General features: G+C 40.2%; 1 protein-coding gene across 2 annotated transcripts in view; it reads left to right on the top strand.

Annotated features, from left to right (window-relative positions):
* The window catches only part of Atp9b (ATPase phospholipid transporting 9B (putative)), a 226,118-nt gene that overhangs the window by 142,470 nt on the left and 64,175 nt on the right, over positions 1 to 19,473 (top strand). For both annotated transcript variants that reach the window (XM_004662637.2, XM_004662636.2), the window contains exons 12-13: positions 3,325 to 3,485; positions 17,645 to 17,787. In XM_004662637.2, coding sequence (XP_004662694.1) covers positions 3,325 to 3,485; positions 17,645 to 17,787 — 304 coding nt within the window. The remainder of the gene's footprint in view (positions 1 to 3,324; positions 3,486 to 17,644; positions 17,788 to 19,473) is intronic.

Raw genomic sequence — 19,473 nt, 5'->3', positions numbered from 1 at the left:
GATGAATAGAGTAAAATATGCACTTTGCATTCATTGATAGCATCTTTAGGTTGAGGTAATTGAGTCTTTTTTCCCTGACTGAATGAATAATGACTTCATCTGATCCTCAGCGAGGCCTGAAACTTAGACCGCCTTTGTCACAGCAGAAAGATCTGGGCTTTGAAACATGCTCTACTTCCCTGGCTTAATTTTTCTTCATTTTAATCCAAAACCCTATTTTTCTCAATAATTCAAGCATAAACTTCGTAGTAGTGAAGTAGCGGAAATCGCATGGTATTTGTCCTCCTTGTGCTGCTTTTTAAATGGAGCTGATAAATCAGCTGCTGAGGTCTACGCTGCCTCTTTCTCAGGAGGAGGGAACTCCTGAATAGCGTTCCTTTCAGACTATTTGCTCTCTAGGGAAGTGGTAGTTTAACTGTTCTGGTACAAGAACTGGAGATTTCAAAGGGAGCCCCTGTAACTGGCTGGGAGGCATTTGTGAGTAGGTAGTCCCTACACGATTTGCTGGGTTCGAAGGCCAGTCCATCCACTGCTGAGAACGGGCACAGCATATGCTTTGGGAAATGTAAAGCTGGGGTGTGTAGTTGACAGAATTTCTGTCAAAACATGTGTTATCATAGGGCAAGGCGGAGGAATTTCTGTGGCAAGCCATGTTCTGTTTCTCACATTAGAAGTGAGAAGATATTCCATGTACAATGGTCATGTAGTAGTTTTGTTTTGTGTTTTTTGGGGTAGGGTCTCCCTCTAGCTCAGGCTGACTTGGAATTCACTGTGTAGTCTCAGGGTGGCCTTGAACACACGTGGCGTGCACCACCACTCCCAGAGGCCATGTAGTTTTTGTTTGAGGTTTCCTTAGTTAGCGCCTAGTCTAACTCATAGTCGTGGCAGGACCCAGAGCTAGGCTCTGCTTCCCCGTGGCAGGCCTGCCAGCAAATGCAGGCAGGTATCCAAAGGGGCATCCCTGACATCCAGCCCCCATGGGCCTTGGGGCACTGAGTTAGTTACAGATGTTACTTGTTGTGCTTTTGGGTCCCTATCAAAACATCTTATTTCTGGGGTACTTTGAAAGGTCACAAAAGGTATACCAGCAATGGGGCTGATTGGTAGCTTCTGGGAAGAGAAGAAAACTTCCTGTTCTTTCTCTTTCATATGACATTTAATACTGGTGTTCACTTGTTTTTCTCCTAAACTGCTTTGTACAGGTTGAAAAGTCTCACAATTAAATCATTTTCATGACCACAGAGCTTAGCAAGGTGTAGTAGGTGTGTAATTCCTTAATTAGTTTTCTTCACAACTTCTCTTAACAAGCTTTCTGGGAAAATCTTGGTTTGGTTTTTTTCTCTCCAGCTATGGCTTCTCTTTAGAGTTTATGGCAGATAAAACTAAATGATGAGTTGTGAAAGAGGCCAACTTTCTATTGGTTAAAGTTATGGGTTCTCAAGACACTGTGGTAGAAACAAAGTTACTAATTAGCTCAATAAGCGTAAACTTAAGTTTAAAATTTAGTTGCTCTAACATCTTTGGAGAGTTTTAGCAATCATGATTCTCTTCTTCCCCTATCTATCTTCTCTTTTTCTCGGAAGCTATAACCACATGCAGAAGTCGAGGTGGTAGAGATGCCTAGCGCAGTAGGACTCATGTGGTGTCCATGTCCCCTAAGTCAGGAGCAGGTAGTCGTGTCCACATGCATGATTCCTAGGCCGCGTCATACCAGTGGCTGTGGCCTCAGCCTGGTGCTATGTGCACCTCTTCTCCATGGGCAGTAGACCAAGGACAAGGCTTAAGACATAACTTTAAAAATTTTTTTGTTTATTTTTATTTGTTTATTTGAGAGCAACACACACACACACGGGGGGGGGGGGATGAACCAGGGCCTCCAGCCACTGCAAACAAACTCCAGATGCATGCGCCCCCGTGTGCATCTGGCTAATGTGGGTCCTGGGGAATCGAGCCGTGAACCGGCGTCTTTAGGCTTCACAGGCAAGTGCTTAACCACTAAGCCATCTGTCCAGCCCAAGGCTTAAAGACTTTGCTGCTGGGCTGGATATGGTGGCCTTTAACCTCAGTCCTTGGGAAGCAGAAGCAAAAGGATTGCTGAAAGTTAAGAGGCCAGCTTTGTCTACATAATGATTTCCATATTAGCCAGATCCTGGCATGAACGACAGGAAGAAGGGAGGGAGGTACACATTTGAGGCTAGTCCCCAAAGTCCCACAGTAGTCTACGGAAGAGCCGCATCCAATCTAGCAGCAACAGCGGCATGCCAACCACATGACATGCCTACCTGGCTCACTGGATAAAAGGGCCTGCATACTTACTGTACACAGTGTCACTTCATCCCCAGAGTCCTGTCAGGAAGATTCATAGAGATTAGAAAACTGAAGCTCACTGGCCCGGAGTTAGCACTCAGAAAGCAATGTTTACCTCGGAGTGAACGGGCTCCCTTCTCCCTCTGATTCTACAGCTTTCCTGTGCTGCCCAGACCCACAGGTTTGCTCACCATGCTGCACCGTGGTCTTTCAGGGTGGGGTTAAGCAAGGAGAAACTGCTCACAGAGAATGCTAGAGTTTGAAATTTGGGTTCCATGCTTCAGATGAGCCATGTTCTCCTTACTTGTAGGTTGAAGGCTATTTGGGTAGCAAGCCTTGCTGTTTCCAAGATAAGGAAAATTAAGCTACTTCCTATGGATGTGATTTCCCTTATATTTGCATACTCAGCTAGTAACTGATCCACAGGGAGAATTTTAGTGCAGAAAACCGGAAGTGTGAGACTTGTGCTAATTGAGGAGTTCATCCCAAGCTGACTTCCCTCTGTATCCTCTGCAGAAGACACACACACTGACCTGCACTTGGGAACTTTGGATCTGCATGGGAAAGCGCAAGACACTCAAGGGTGACAATTGGGATTCTGGTCTGAGCTGACACGTACCTCAGGAAATAGGCCTTTGCTCCCAGAGGAGTTCTCGTGTAGGGCTGGGATAGAGGAAGCCTCCCATGACCTTCTGTGGGCCTGTCTCTCCTACTTTTGCTGTCTTGATAGTGATCATGAAACCCTCCACCCAGTGGATCCAGCTGCTGTGTTGAATTGTCAGCTCTAGTCTTATATTTTATCAGCAGAGCCTTCCTGGGAATGCTCTGGGATTGCAACTCATTTTCAGAAATATTGCCTAAACCTGTAAGAAAGTTTTCAAGAGAAAAGTAAACATACCTTTGTATTGCATCAGTGTAAAGACTGATAATGAGTTCATGTTTTCTTATGTCATCATTATCATGTATAGAGATGGGGCCAACTTGGGCATGTATTAATACTATGATGTTTTCTTTCAGGTTGGTTTGTTGGACCTCGAGCTCAATCAGCTGACAAAGGCACTATTTCTGGCCTTAGTTGTTCTTTCTGTTGTTATGGTAACCTTGCAAGGATTTGCAGGCCCATGGTACCGCAATCTTTTCCGGTTCCTTCTTCTTTTTTCCTACATCATTCCTATAAGGTAGGTTAAGAATTAGAATACTACAGATGTCTTAGTTTCATAGTGTATTTTTGCAGAAATAGTTATTTCTCAATGTGAAATATTATCCAAAGCTAAAAACAAAGGGGCCAGGAACCCAAATGAATGTGAGGACCACTGTGTACAAGTGGAGTGGGGCATAGCTAGTTTTGTTAAAATAGTAAGTGACAATTTTTCTCATAAGAATACATAATAATTTAGCACTTGGAAGATATTTTGTATTCAAATGTAAATCTGAATCTTGACAAGATCGTTTTTGTTGATTGTTAAGAGATGTTTTATTTCCAGTACTTTGGGTCGGTGTGTATCATTGACACTTAAAATTACTTATGTTTAAATGCCATGGCCTGTTCCAGGGAGATGGCTCACATCAGTTAAAAACACTTGGTTTCAAAGCCTGCTGACTTGGGTTCAATTTTCCAATTCCCCTGTAAAGCCAGATACACAAAATGGCACAAAGTGGTGCATATATCTGGAGTTCACTTACAGCATCAGGAGACACTGGCACACACCTATATACTTACTTACTCTCTCTCTCTCTGTTGCTGACACACACACATACCATAAATAAATAATACACAGGATGCTGAGGCAGAATTATGAGTTCAAAGCCAGTTTGTGCTATATATGGAAAGACTTTGCCCCTCATTCAAGTCATCTGAACTTAGAGACATTGACACATATTTCAGGGTAGATAAATACCTTCAGAAGGCACTCCTGCATATGGGCTGTTGTTCAAAATAATGACTTACATAATTAGACTAGGTTATAGTCAATATTACATGTCTATATAAAGGTTCATTTATAATATAAACAGTCACAAATCCATGTTTACATATTTACAAAATAGTATCCTTAAAAAGATATACTTAGTCAGGCATGGTGGTGTACCTTTAATCCAAGCACTAGGAAGGCAGAGGTAGGAGAATCACCATGAGTTTAAAGCCACCCTGAGACTACCAAGTGAATTCCAGGTTGGCCTGAGCTAGAGTAAGACCCTGCCACAAAAAAATAAGTAAATAAATAAATAAATGAGTAAAAGCTAACCTTAGTATATACAATTGAAATTTTCCAAGTGAATAATTAAAACCTAGTGAATCATTGATAAGTGAACCAAGAAGAGCTGTCATTTGTAATGCCAGCTATGGTGACAGCATTGCAGATGATCTAAACACTGCCACTTTCATTGCCAGTTCTGAATCTTTACTCATGTGAACCTTCCTCACTTTCTGATGCCAGGCCTGAAGCCAGTGTCCCCAGAGCTCCTGCACATACTGCTTTGAGCAGCAAAGTGTGTGCGGCTGGTCACAGCTGCCAGGCTCGTGTTGGGTCTTGTCTCTGTAGTTCTTACTACTTAGCTCCATGGACTTCAAAACATGCAATTTAGTTGATAATCCAGAAACCGACTTATTGATGCTGGGTCAGAGGGACTTGCACTTCTGCATGAGGCATGTGTGAGCAACAGAGGCAAAAATGTTTTTTTGACAAAGAGATACTGTGTCCCTTCTGAGTCACACTTATGGGCCTCTTGTACGTGCAGTATCCTTGCTGAAGCCCTGCTCCTGAATGTGGGTGTGGGGGGGGGTTTAGAAGTCAGTACATATGGGAAGATTTGCCAGCCAAATGCCCAGACCCAGTGTCCTCGGGGACAGTGAGTACAGGCGCTGTTCTGGCACCACTCTGCTCCTTCAGCACTCCGAAGGGCAGAGTACCATGAGCGTCAGGCGGCTAGGGCGTTACGGTTGTACTTGGGTTAGAAATGGACTTTCCTGAACTTTCATTAAGAAAAATTTTTAGCAACTTACATAAATTATTTTCAGGTCAGGTACCCTTCTGCAACATTGTAGTTTTAGATTTTTTTCATTTATTTTCTTTTTTGCGCCCCCCCCCCCCCCCGTGTGTGTGTGTGTGTGTGTGTGTGTGTGTGTGTGTGTGTGCGCGTGTGCGTGTGCGTGTCTCCTTACAGCATTCCATGTGCTCACCTGCTGCACTGGGGTGCACTTGCCTGTGGTAACCAGATTGGAACATCAGGTGGTCTGCTTCATTGCTCTCCCACCCGTTCTTATTTGACCTAAAGTTTCCTCCTAGAGATTGAATTTGAGGTCAGACTTTCTTCAAACAGGCGTTCTGCTAATACAACATTATCAATGTTGCATTATCTTGTTGTTGGGATAATCACCCAATGAAAAGCAGCTTGGGGAAGCCTCATGATGTCTGGGGACAACATGGCATGAGCAGATGTTGGACATCATCTCTGTCACAGTAGGTAGAACATAGCAAGAAAGTGAGCCAAACTAGCACTGGCAAGGCAGGGCTAATAAACCTTAAGATCCACCCCCGTGACTTCCTCCACAAGGCTCCACCTTCCAAGTTGCCACCAGCTGGGAACCAAACATTCAAAACACATGTGCTTATGAGGGACATCTGATTCAAACCACCACATTCCACTCTTGACCCCCACAAATTGATGACCATTCATGATATAAAATGCAGTGCATTCAGTCCAACTTTTAAAGTCTCAATAGGATTTTAAAAAATATTTATTTGCAAGCACCAAGAGGTGTGCAGAGAGACTGAGAGAATAAGAGAGAGGGAATGGGTATGCCAGGCATCTTGCAACTACAAACAAACTCTAGATGCATGTACCACTTTGTGCATCTGGCTTACATGGATACAGAGAAATCAAATCCAGGCTTTGTATGTAAGTGGCTTAACCGCTGAGCCATCTCTCCAGCCAGAAAGCCTCCATATATATTTTTTAATCAATCCCATCACTGTTCAAACATTCTCATAGTCCAAAATCTTTCAACTGTGAGCTTAAGTCAAAAATATATAATGGCACAGAGTAAGTATTCACACTGCAAAAGATGGAATTGCAAGGAAAGACTGAACCAATGAAAGACCCAAAACAGACAGGGCAAGTATCAAATCCTATAGTTCCAAGTCCAACCATGATGAAGTTGCTGAGCTCCCAGGTCTACCCTCTAGCTGGGCTGCTCACAGCCTGGGGAAAATGCCTCCTAATCCAGCAGCTCTCCTTGGCATCTGTTCCATATTCCTGGAATATCGAAAATCTTAGGCTCTCCACTGCAACCCAAGGTTCATCCATGCCATGGCCCCTATCAGTTCTCCACTCAGGGACTCCAACAACCCTGCCTCACATAACCTAGTGGACATTTCCAAAGAAAAAAAGAAACTGCACTGTGCATCCAGTGATCCTCTTTAGCCTACATTTCTTATACTCCTTAGTACCAGGCAGGCTACCACATTTGTTAATCCAATGTGGGAATTAAACCAACTTTGAAGAGCAGGAAAACTACTTCAGCCTTTTCACCTCCCTAATTCTTCCTACATTCTTCTTGCTCTCCCAGTGCAAAACAGCTGGCCCAGTCTCACCAGTGGTAATCTGTCAAACAGCTGCATCTGTAACAGGCATGATTTATATTCTCGTATTTTTATAATACGAAAATTTTTATTGGTTTTTTCAAGTTAGGGTCTCACTCTAGCCCAGGCTGACCTGGAATTCACTATGTAGTCTCAGGGTGGTCTCGAACTCACGGCAATCCTCCTGCCTCTGCCTTCCAAGTGCTGGGATTAAATGCGTGTACCAACCACCACGCCCATCCTCCTTTTTTGGTTTTTCAAGGTAGGGTCTTGCTTTAAGCTCAGGCTGACCTGGAATTTATTCTGTTGTCTCAGAGTGTCCTTGAACTCACAGCAGTCCTCCTAGCTCTGCCTCCCAAGAGCTGGGATTAAAGGCTTGTGCCACCATACCCAGTGAAAATATGTTTTTAATTTATTTATAATTCATTATTTTGTTTCATTTCTATTATTTTCTTAAATAAGGTTTCACGACAATTCTGGCATAAGCATTTAAAGCATACCTACAAGTCACATCATGATTGCCCCTCCTATTTATCTTACTTTTACAAAACGTTTCATTTCATTATTCACATTTTGTGTTTTATAATTAACTCTCAGTTCTTCACATATTAGTTGGTAAATGCTAGACTAAACCTAGATTTTAGGAGAACTTAACAATTGATTTAGTAATGTGGAAGAGGCTAAGGAGTAACATGCAGTACTGGAAATGTAGGACTTGCCTTTCTTTTTGCAAAAATATACTTTCATTCATTTATAGCATAAGTTCATTTCCTAAAACATTTCTAAGAAATAATTTAACATTTTTATTATGAAATGTAGTAAAGATACCAAGAAATACAGGTGCCTAAAACATAGGCTATACAAGTTAATACATTTCTTTCATGTACTTGTCAGGGAGGGGGTGTTTGCGCATGTTGAAGCCAGAGGAGAATGTCACGTGTCTTCCTCTATTGGTATAACATCAGGTTACAGATGTGCATGGCCATGCCCAGCTGTTTAAGGGGAGTGTTGGAGAATTGAACTCAGGGAGAATTAGGCCCTCATACTTCATGGCAGGCATTCCATTAATCCATCTCCCCAGCCCCACATACACTTGTATAAAATAAATACCTGTCACCCAGGATCAAGAAATAAGTGTAATCCAGAATTCTTCTTCTGCAGGATTCTTTATATCCTTCAAAATAATCATTCTAGCTTTTTAAAAACAATCATAGTAGGCATGGTGGTGTACGCCTTTAATCCCAGCTCTCCAGAGGCAGAGGTAGGGGGATTGCTGTGAGTTTGAGCCCACCCTGAGACTCCATAGTGAATTCCAGGTCAGCCTGGGCTAGAGTGAGATTTTACCTCGAAAAACTAAAAAAAAAAAAAAAAAAAATCAGAAAATTATTATTATTATTTTTTTTTTTTTGCTGCCTATTTCAGCAACCTTTTGAGCATTGCTGCTCTCTTTCTCAGTGTGTGGAGTTTTTAATTTTTATTTTCAGTTGAAAGTCAGTTTACATTTGTAAAGCACAGTTGTGATGCCTGGGCATATGTCACATGTCCAGGTGCTTTGCTCGTGTTTACCCTTTCCTTCTTTTTCTTATGTGCATAGCGCTTACATTTGCATAATAAATACTTATTATGCCATTTTTCCTGCTTTGCCACTGTATATAGCCAAATCACGGATGTCACCATTGACACCTGTGTTGTTCTGCATGTAGTCTTGCAGCTGGTCCTCCTCTTACAGGAATGCACCACAGTGCACATGTCCATCTCCAGCTGGTGGACTTTGGGTTGTTTCACTGTTGTTGCTGATAAAAGCAGTGCTGTTAGGAATACTGTATTCACCTGTAGGTAAGCCTCTGGTATCAAGGATTTATGAGTGGAATTACCTAGCTGTGCCATTGGTAGGTATATTTCTAGATCTTTCCAAACTGTTCTGTACATGGCTGATTATCAATCTAGCATTGCAACCTCAGTGTAGAGAATGTTCTATATGCTCAGCAGCACTGAGCAAACATTGGCTTCTCATTACAGTTTTATTTGTCATTTCCTAGACTGATAGACTTAACAGTTATGCTTAACACACATTGGCTCTTTAGACTTTGTCTCTTGTGAACTTTCTAGTCTTCTGTCCAGTCTTCTGGTCAGTGTGCACTTATTTCTTTATCTTGTGTGCTAGTTCTTTCAAGTCCTGTTTTACGGGCATCTTTCTCATCTGTAGTTTGACATTTTTAAAGACAAGATAGTTACTGGATGCATCTTGTCAAATTTATATAAATCCTTTAGGTGTGTTGTTTCTGTATATTGCTTAGAAACCCTCCTCTAAGACTGTGTTTTCTCACTGTCTGCTAAACATGGAACCTTTCTCTGGAACACCGAGAGTGATTTTGTTCACTTGTGGTGCTGGGACTTGAACTCAGCCCCAGGCTTACTAAATGTGCATTTTACAGAGGTACACTCCAACCCAATATGTGCATTAACAAACAGATGATTGCATCCAAGGCCTTGCTGCATTTTTCTTGTGTAGTATGTGGTAGAATTTACTGATCCATTTCTTCCAGTGTTGATTGTCTCAACATCCTTTGTAAATAAACTCTTTCCTAAGGACTTGGTATTGCTCTGTCATATAGCAAGCATTTTACATGCAAGGGCCTGTTTGGAGGTTCTGTTAGTCTGTACCTCACCAAATAACAAACTGGCCAAATTAATATTCCTTTGTAATAAGTCACCATTTAATATAACAGTTTTTCCTTCTAATTTTATTCAAGTGTTCTGACTCTTTTTGATCATAAATGTGGCCATCTTTAATTTTTTAAGGTCTTCTCTAATTAAAATTTTCTCCATAGAAAGATTGTACAACTCTTGTTAGAGTACTTTTAAAATACTTGATATTGGGCTGGAGAGATGGCTTAGTGTTTAAGGCACTTGTCTGCAAAGCCTAAGGATGCACATTCAATTCTCCAGATTCCACTTAAGCCAGATGCACAAAGGTGAAGCAAGTGCAAGGTTGCACATACCCACTAAGTGGTGGAAGTGTTTGGCATTTGATTGCAGTGGCTGAGACCCTGGCAGGCCAATTCTCTCTCTCCCTATTTCCCTCTCTCTCAAAAATAATCATAAAGGGCTGAAGAGATGGCTTAGCACTTAAGTGCATGCCTGTGAAGCAAAGGACCCCAGTTTGAGGCTCGATTCCCCAGCACCCATGTTAGCCAGATGCACAAGGGGACACATGCATCTGGAGTTCGTTTGCAGTGGCTGGAGGCCCTGCTGTGCCCATTCTCTCTCACTCTCTCTCTCTGCCTCTTTCTCTGTCACTTTCAAATAAATAAATAACATAAAACAAAAAAATTTAAAAATAATTATAAAGAATATTTAAATGCTTGATATTTTTAAATGCTATTGCAAATGTCTATTTTTAAAGTTCAATTTTCTATCTCTTTGTTGTTGATATAAAGAAAAAAGATTATTTCTTTAAAACATTGGATTTGATGACTTTGGCAAATGCCTCTTATTAGTTTTAATTATTAATCTAGCATCACTAAAATGTATTCTATTGAGTTTTATATAATTATACCATCAGGAAAATGACCACTTTTTCTTTTTTTAGGTGTTTACACTCTTTCTTTCCCTTGTTAACAAGTATCTCCAATGTGTTATTACCTAGAAGAATAATGGACATTCTCCCTTTGTTCTCATTGTCAAAGGCAAATTTTCCACATTTCATCATTTAAATATGCTGTAGGTTTATCTTAGAAACACTACCATATTCAATAAGTGCTTTTATTCTATTTGGCTAAAAGTTTTTTTCCGATAATGAATCCAGTTTTAAAGATATTCTTCTAATCTGTGGATAATTTTTCAGGTTTAAAATGTTGTTAAAATAAGCTAACATAGTAAATTAAATTGACTGGCTTTGTAATGTCATGTCAGCTTTGTATTTCTAAGGGTACCTGATGTGATCATGGTATATGCTCTTTGTGTATTACTTGATTCGAGGTACTTGTGTTCTCTGAGAGAGTTTTTTGTATCAGTTTACATGAGCAAAATTACTTGTAATTTTGCCTTTTCATGCAATTCCTTTAGAGTTTAGTATCAAGATTTTATAGTCTCATAAAAACAATGATGAATCTTCTCCCATTTTCTCGTCTCTGAAACATTTTATTTAAGTTGAAGTTGTCTATTCTTTAAGCATTTACTTGTCAGGAAAACAGTGTAAGTCTGAACTTTTCTCTTTGGATAGACTTGACAGATTTGATTTCTTTAGTAGTTATAAGATTCTGCAAGGTTTTTTCAGTCAGTTTTGCAAAGTTAGCTTTTAAGAAATATGTCAACTGTATCTAAATTTTCAATATTGTTCACAAACATTTGTTTGTGATTTTTTGTTATCTTATTTGTACGTATAAGGACTTACGTTTTTTATTTTTTAAAAATACTTTATTTATTTATTTGAAAGCAAGAGAATGAGAATCGTTGCACCAGGGCCCCCAGCCATTGCAAATGAACTCCAGACATGTGCACCACATTGTGCATCTAGTTTACGGGGGTCCTGGGGAATCAAATCTAGGTCCTTTGGCTTTGCAGTCAAGCTTCTTAACTGATAAGCCGTCTCTCCAGCCCTTAAAACTTTTTGATGCAGATCTCATAGCTCATGCTGGCCTTCCCTATGTAGTTAAGGATGACCTTGAACTCTTGATACTCCTGCCTCCACCTCCAGAGTACTAGAAATACCACATGTGCTAACACACCAAATGTGATCATTTTCATTCTTTAATATTGTTAATTCTACTTTTTCTCTTTTCTTCTCTCTCGCCCCTCTCCTCCCCTCCCCTCTTCTTCTATTTTAATAAGTCTTTGGGAGGCTTTGGACATGCATAACTAGTGACTGTTGATTTTCTTAATGTCTATTATTTTCTGCTTCATTAATGTTCTTTTTAATTATTTTCTGCCTATTTTTGTTTGGTATTTTTCTTCTTGAGATGTTCTGGCTGATTAATTTTTTACCCCCTTTTGAATATATGTATTTGAAGTTACAAATTTCTCTTTAAATACTGTTATGGTTGTATCCTCAAGTTTTCAAACATATCATTTTTGTTATTAAGTGCATAACATTTTAATTTCCTTGATTTCTTCTTTTGCTTGTGGTGATTACAAAGTTGTTTCTTTACACACATTATTGAAATTTGTAACTTCATCTTTGGTCATTTCAACTTACTTGTATTTTTGTTAGAAACCATGTTTTTTACTTAAGATCTATGATGCTTTTGAGGCCTATTCTCAAATTCAGTGCTGATTCTGTTTTAGAATCGTCCTGTGTGTATTTGGATGCATGCTGGCTCTGAACTGTGGATCAAGGTGTTCCTCCTGTGTGATAGGTCAGGGCTGTCAGTCTCGTTTTGCACCTCTCTACCTCTCCTGGTTTCCCTTGGCTTTTCTAACAATTGCCAAGTCAAGTGCTAAAATATCCCATTAGTATTGTGAATGTGTCTGTTTTCCCTTAGAATTCTGTCCAGTTTTGATAATACATATTTTGTGGCTTTGGTATTAAATGCATACAGATTTCAATTACTGTTATTCCTGGAGAATTAAGCATTTTCTCATTATAAAGTGACATACTTTATTACTACTAAAGCTTTTTGCATTAAATTCTACTTTGTTTTCTCTTAATGTAGCAATGCCAGATGTCTTTAATTTCCTTTGCATATATTTTTCCATCTTTTTACTTTTAATTTCTCTGGATGTTTATTTTATGTCTCTTATAATTAGCATAAAGTTTAATTTTTATCTACTCTGATAATTTTTGACTAGAATACTTAGTTCATGTACAATTATTGCATACTGTCACACTTTTAGCTAAAATCTGTCTTGCACTTCAATATGACTTCCTTACTCATTATTTTGCTCTTTTTGCCATTTTACTATTTCTTAGAACTCCAACCTCCTCTCTGGTAGTTTAGAAGTTACATAAGAATTTTCTGGGCTGGAGGGATGGCTCAGTGGTTAAAGGCTGTTGCTTTAAAGCCTGGTCTTGGTTCAGTTTCCCAGTACCCACATAGATCCAGACAAGCAGAGTGGCACATACATCTAGAGTTTGTTTACAGTGGCATGAAGCCCTGGTATGCCCATTCATTCTCATGCCTTCTCCACCCCCCCCCAAAGAAGTAAATAAAAAATAAAAATAATTCTTAAAAATGATTTTTCAGGGCTGGAGGGATGGCTTAGCGGTTAAGATGTTTGCCTACAAAGCCAAAGAACTCAGGTTCGATTACCCAGGACTCACATTAGCCAAATGCACAAGGGGCGCACGCGTCTGGAGTTTGTTTGCAGTGGCTGGAGGCCCTGGCAAGCCCATTCTCTCTCTCTCTCTTCCTCTTTCTCTATCAAATAAATAAATAGAATACTTTTTTAAAAAATGATTTTTCGAGCTGTAGACATGGCTCAACAGTTAAGGCACTTGCCCGTGAAGCCAAAGGGCCTAGGTTTGATTCCCCAGGACCCACATAAGCCAGGTGTACAAGGTAGCACACACATCTGAAGTTCATTTGCAGTAGCTAGAGACCCTGGCATGCCCATTCTCTGTCTCTGTCTCTGTCTCTCTCTCTCTAATAATTTTTTAAAATGTTTTAAATGATTTTTCTGTTCTTTTAGTAGTTACTGTAGAAACTACAAGTATTGTTGACTTATCTGACTCTAATCAGTAGCTCTCAAGTGTACCTGAGTTCATATCCCCAGAACTTACATAAAGCCAGATACTGTAGCACAAGCATCTGCAATTCCAGCTTGCCTACAGAAAGATGGGAAGCAGAAGCAGGAGAATCACTAGAAGCTCACAGGCCAGCCATTCAGGCCAGCGTAGTGGTGAACAAAGAGCAACCCTGTCTCCAAGGAGGTGGAAGACAAGGACTGACCTGAAGTTGTCCTCTGCTCTCTACACATGTTCCCTGGAATGTGCACACTTGCACAAACACATGCATAGCATGCACACAGAACACAGTCATTTCTTTTGTTTGTCAGCTTAGAATTGCTTGACTCTATTACCCCCTTCTGTATTCATGCCAGTTTTGCTACTTTAATATGAAAACCTCATACATTTCTCATTGTTCTGGTTGATCTGTGGTGGTTTTTTTTTTCTTTATTTCTTCTGAATCTCAGACCTGTGTGGAATAAACTTTCTGTCAGAAAGTTACTCTTTTTATGATGTTTAGTGGTAGTCTTTATTAGGAATTGTTTAAGTTTTTGTTTGGCTTTCCTGTTTATAAAATTGTGTCACTGAGTGTAGAATTTTAGGTTGTTACCTTTAATTTTTTTGGCTCCTGTTTTTGGCATTCCATGGGCATTTTCAGACACAACTCTTCACATGCTATCCTTGTCCTGTTGATATCAGTTCAGTGCTTGTTGGATACCCTCATCATATCTTCTATTTTTTTTAACTTTTCCATGTATTGTATTCCGTATCATTTCCTGTAGCCTGTCTTCTAAGACACTAATTCCATTTTTGGCTAACTGTAGTCAGTTACTAAGCCAATTCATTTCTTTAATTAATGATTCTTTTGCTTACAGAAATTGTGTTTGGATTTCATTATGCATTTTATTTTATCATTGCCTCTTCCATGCAAACATTTTTCTGTTTTTTCTTCTATATCCAGCTGTTGGTCTGAACCTGTTAACTATAGCCTCCAATCTCTTCCCCTCGCTTCCTCTCCTCTTCCTTTCATTCCTCTCCAGTACTTGGATAACATGCATGAACCACCATGTCCAGCTTCAGCAAGCTTTTATTTAAATAAAATATATAAATATAGCATAGAAACCTTGGATATGCAAGATTTGAACTAGTAGCTTGATAACCTATGGTTACAACGAAGTTTCTCATTCAGCAAAAAGGAAGGAACCAATGATACATCAACATGAGCTGTTGTCATAGTCCATTTGTGCTTTTTTTAACTTAATACATAAGACTGGGTAATGGCCTGCGAGAGTGGACTGACATCACTGACTGAGTAGAAGGATGAAGTAGACTCTTGATGAAGACTCTCAGGACTGTACCTTCTGCCTCCCCAGAGTACACCAGTCTCAGGTCCTGCAGGCAGTGCCAGGTCTTCGGCACCCCCTCCTCCTACTGCCTGATGGCCTTCTTCTGCTTGCCCCCTGCATCTGTAGCTCCACCCATCTTGAACACCACTCTGATTTTATGTTTCCCAAAACATTGCTGCATGTTAATTCCCACTCCTCGCACATCTGATCAAAAACTTTAAAATGTGACTTGGAATTTTGTATGTACCAATTTTAATGATCTTTCATACCTTAGTGAGTTTCCATGCCTTGTGACCCAAGACTACATTGTGTTTGTCACAGTGGATATTAGGCAAGTGGCTCTCACAGCACATCAGATACTCTGCCTTCATTCCAGGTACACACCATGTGTGATTGTGTGATACACATGTGCACAGTATACTCATACCTCTGGACAATGAGCCTTGCTGGTTCTACCTTTCCTGAATATCTGTGCAAACACACTCCTCCTCTGACCTCCCTGTCACAGTTCCGGGGCTCCCTTCTCTGTAAAGCCTGGGTTGACCACTGCAATCAAGACCCTATCTTTAATAACAAAAGTGGGATATATGTCAGCAGTAGATCATTTACCTAGCATGTACAAGACCCTGTCCATTTTCACCTCCTTTCAGCTCCACTGTACACATTTGCACTCATAGGTGTTTTGGTCCTTCTAAGGATCAGACACTCTCCACCCAGGCAGCGGAACATGCAGGTCTGTGCACAGGAGGTAGCCTCAGCTGGCCTAGAGATGTGGATATGAACACTGTTCTGCAGTGTTGTGCTGGGTGTCCACCAAGGGAACATTTCTTGGTGCTGTCTGCATCTGTCTGTGGTGTATCATCAGAATGCAAAATGCTGAGAAGATTTCAGATAAAACAGCATCTGTGTTCTTTCAGCTTGAAATTTTATAGGACAGGGTTTTGATTACTTTTGATAAAAGTTCTGATGAGAATGGCTTCTGTTTTCTTTTGCTCAGTTCAGAATCTGCATGTGAATTATTTCAGGTAGATTCATTCCCTGAGGAGAATTGTGTGCATTTTTCAGGTGGGTGGTAGGGACTGAGCTCACCTGGCAGTGATAACGTGCTGAGGTTTAATTGTAACAAATTAGAGCTTAAATATAGTGAGTATCCTGGGGCCTAAATGGAATCATATTGTGTATTTTTGGAAAAAGCACTTCAAATTTATTCAGAGTTTGTTTCTTCCTCAAACATTTCTAGCAGTAGGATTAGGTTGTTCAGACAACAAGGAACCATCATTGAGTAATCATACATCCTAAAATTTACCTCATGTTTTCTTAATATTGCAAAAATAGTACATATATGTTCAGAATGGTAACAACTTGAAAAATGACCTGAAAGCTGGGCGTGGTGGCACATGCCTTTAAACCCAGCACTCGGGAAGTAGAGGGAGGAGGATTGCCATGAGTTGGAGGCCACCCTGAGACTCCATAGTGAATTCCAGGTCAACCTGAGCTAAAGTGAGACCCTACCTCGAAAAATAAAAAAAAATAAAAAAATAAAAAATGAAAAACTACCTGAGACAATTTTATTTTCTTTCTGTGTAGTAAAATCATGTTGCATCCTGGTTCAGTTAACCATCTCAACTGAAAAAAAAAAAAAACCTTCCTGGGACAGGTCTGTGGGTAGCAGTTTTACGTTGCTAATCAGCAGTAGAACTGAAAATATCTGGTATCTGCCATCTGTTACCTATTTCTACAATTCTTGAAGCAATAGGTTTCATATATGTGTGAGGGGGGATTACAAATCATGTCAGAGTTGACATTTCACAGTTAAGTAAAGTTGTTCAAAATCTAAAATCAGGGTATTACAAAGCAGTAAATTCAATACAGTGATGACTGTTATTCTGCTACCTTAGTGTTTAAAGTTGAGCATCTTAGAGACTCTTAACAGTAAAAAAGCAAATCTTTCCATTAGCATTTAATCTAAATATACACCCTGAGTCATGGTGCATGTGAAGCTGCTATTTCATAGAGCCCAGGTAGAGTGACCCATCATGTGTTTGTATCATACATACAGATTTTTTTTTCTTGAGGTAGGGTTTCACTCTAGCTCAGGCTGACCTGGGATTCACTATGTAGTCTCAAGGTGGCCTTGAACTCATGGCGATCCTCCTACCTCTTCCTCCCGAGTGCTGGGATTAAAGGCATGCACCACCATGCCTGGCTCAGATTTAAAATTTTTAATGTTAAAAATGACAAAGACCCTAGAGCACAGTCACAGGTGCCTCTGTATTGATCCTTTTATGCCTCATCTGTTCCTGGGTTCTAGTACCTGGAACCCAGGAGACATGCAATTAATAGTTGTAAACCAAGTAGAGAAAACTTTAGGCCCATTTCACAGTAATGTCAGCCTGATTTCTTTAAGTATGTGTACTTTCTCTTTTGAGCCCTCAATACTTGATGTATATAGTGGGCACATACAGCCATCTGCCTGCTTGTTTTGCATCTGATACTGTAACTTGTATGGAAGGAAGGAGTCCTCGAACTTACTTTTCTGTCACCTGCAAATATTATCTGGGATGTGCAAGCCTTTGTTGACTTAAGTATTCACAGATTCACTTACCTTAAAGTCAAAAATTTAATATTTTTGTTTGTTACCATAACAATTAAAGAATGCATATAGATCCAAGCATTTCTATGAAAGCATGAGCATGCTGCTTGTGTGTGGGCGCACTAACAACAATGATGGTTTTACTTGGCAGTCTACGTGTGAATTTGGATATGGGTAAAGCAGCATATGGATGGATGATTATGAAAGATGAGAATATTCCTGGTACAGTTGTTCGGACCAGCACAATACCAGAGGAACTGGGGCGCCTGGTGTACTTACTGACAGACAAAACAGGTACTGTCACTATCACTTTGCCTTTGAATGAGCTAGGTGGAATCCGATCACTAATGCTGGCTTTGTGTGGGCCCATGCATATAGGCATATCTGTCATTACAATGTTGAATTCATATTTAGAGTTTTCCACATTCTGCCTGTGACTCTGTTCATATAACCTCATGTGCACAGTGTCCTCACAGTTAGCAAAATGTGTCATTTTTGAGCTTTGACCTATTTTTGTATTTTCCCACAGATTTGTTCTCTCACTGCCTTCATAACACCTATCTAATGGCTTCTTTATTACAGGGTGATCCTTGTGAGCTAGTAGATGTATAAATATGTATATTAACAGTAGTGTTCTCCTAAAGAGCTTTAATACAGACTGTTTATCCGCCCCACAGCTCCATGTACAAAATTATTTTGCTTTTATGTTGTTTTTGTTTTTTACCAAAGAAATCTTATCAATCCATAGCATGCTAAATAAAAGACAATGGTTTAAGTTCCTAGTATTGTTAGTGAATCAGGAATAAAAGAATACTATATAACATGATAAAGTGAAACAAAACTCAACATCATCATTAATGATGTGAAAAAAAATCCTCACTATAGCTAGAAAGAAGACAGAAGTATGTTCAGAGCACTGTTTTAACACTTATTAGTGAACTCTTGCCATTTGCAATAAGACAAGAAATAGAAATCAGTATACAAATAATGGAAGAACAAATATTTGCAACTGGGACAACCAAGCAAGGAAGCCTTCTGTTGACTGCTAAAGTTGAGATAAAGTAGCAGGCTGCAGATTAAAAATATCAAGCCAACCCTTGTAGATAGAAGTGGAGAATGCATTTGAGAAATGAACCCCCATTCCTAGTAACGTGTACTTGTCCAAATACAGGGGCATGAACTTGGGACTTGGGAAGAGCATGCTTGAAAAAAATGACCAGACATAGCTGAAAAATGGAACCAAAAACTTCAGTATATATGAATTAGATATTCCAAGGGTATCTTTCTCACAGACTTTTAAAAACATATTTAATTTTTATTTATTTGAGAGAAAGAATATGAGAATGGGTGTGCCAGGGCCTCCAGCCACTACAAACAAATCCCAGACACATGTACCACTTGTGCATTTGGCCTATGTGGGTACTGGGGAATTGAACCTGGGTTCTTAGGCTTCACAGGCAAGCACCTTAACTGCTAAGCCATCTCTCCAGCCCTTCTCTCACAGATTTTAAAAATTTAGTGCAAGTCAGAACCCAGTTTGGGGAGTTTGGCTTATATTTCTTTACAGTCACACCCAGAGGAGCCTAGCCAAGAAAGGATGACGCTCGTGAGTGTGAGTGACACAACTAACAACAGAGGGGTTTCCGGCTCAAGAAAGAAGACTGAGAAAATCTGTTAGTTTTCCTTCCACTCCCAGTGAGCTGTGGCAATACCAGGAAAGCAAAGATAGTATTCCAAAGTTGTAAAGAGCTAGTATGAAGAAGAAGCCAGTGCCAAGCACACTGAAGCCACGCAGAGGGAAGAGGAGCTCCCCACAGAGGCGTCCTGGCGGGGTGCAAGTACGCAGCCAGCCAGCCTTGGGGGAGCACATGCAAGAAGCTCGGCCTGCGCTCTCCCCATGTCCCTGTGTGTGCAGGACACAGGCTATCCTTCTCTACATGGGCAGAGACTGGGGAGAACATGCTGGTGAGGACACCCCTG

Source organism: Jaculus jaculus, chromosome 2, assembly GCF_020740685.1.
Source record: "Jaculus jaculus isolate mJacJac1 chromosome 2, mJacJac1.mat.Y.cur, whole genome shotgun sequence".
NCBI lineage: Eukaryota > Metazoa > Chordata > Mammalia > Rodentia > Dipodidae > Jaculus > Jaculus jaculus.
The sequence above is the reverse complement of the archived record's forward strand: the minus strand, read 5'-3'. Positions and strand labels throughout refer to the sequence as shown.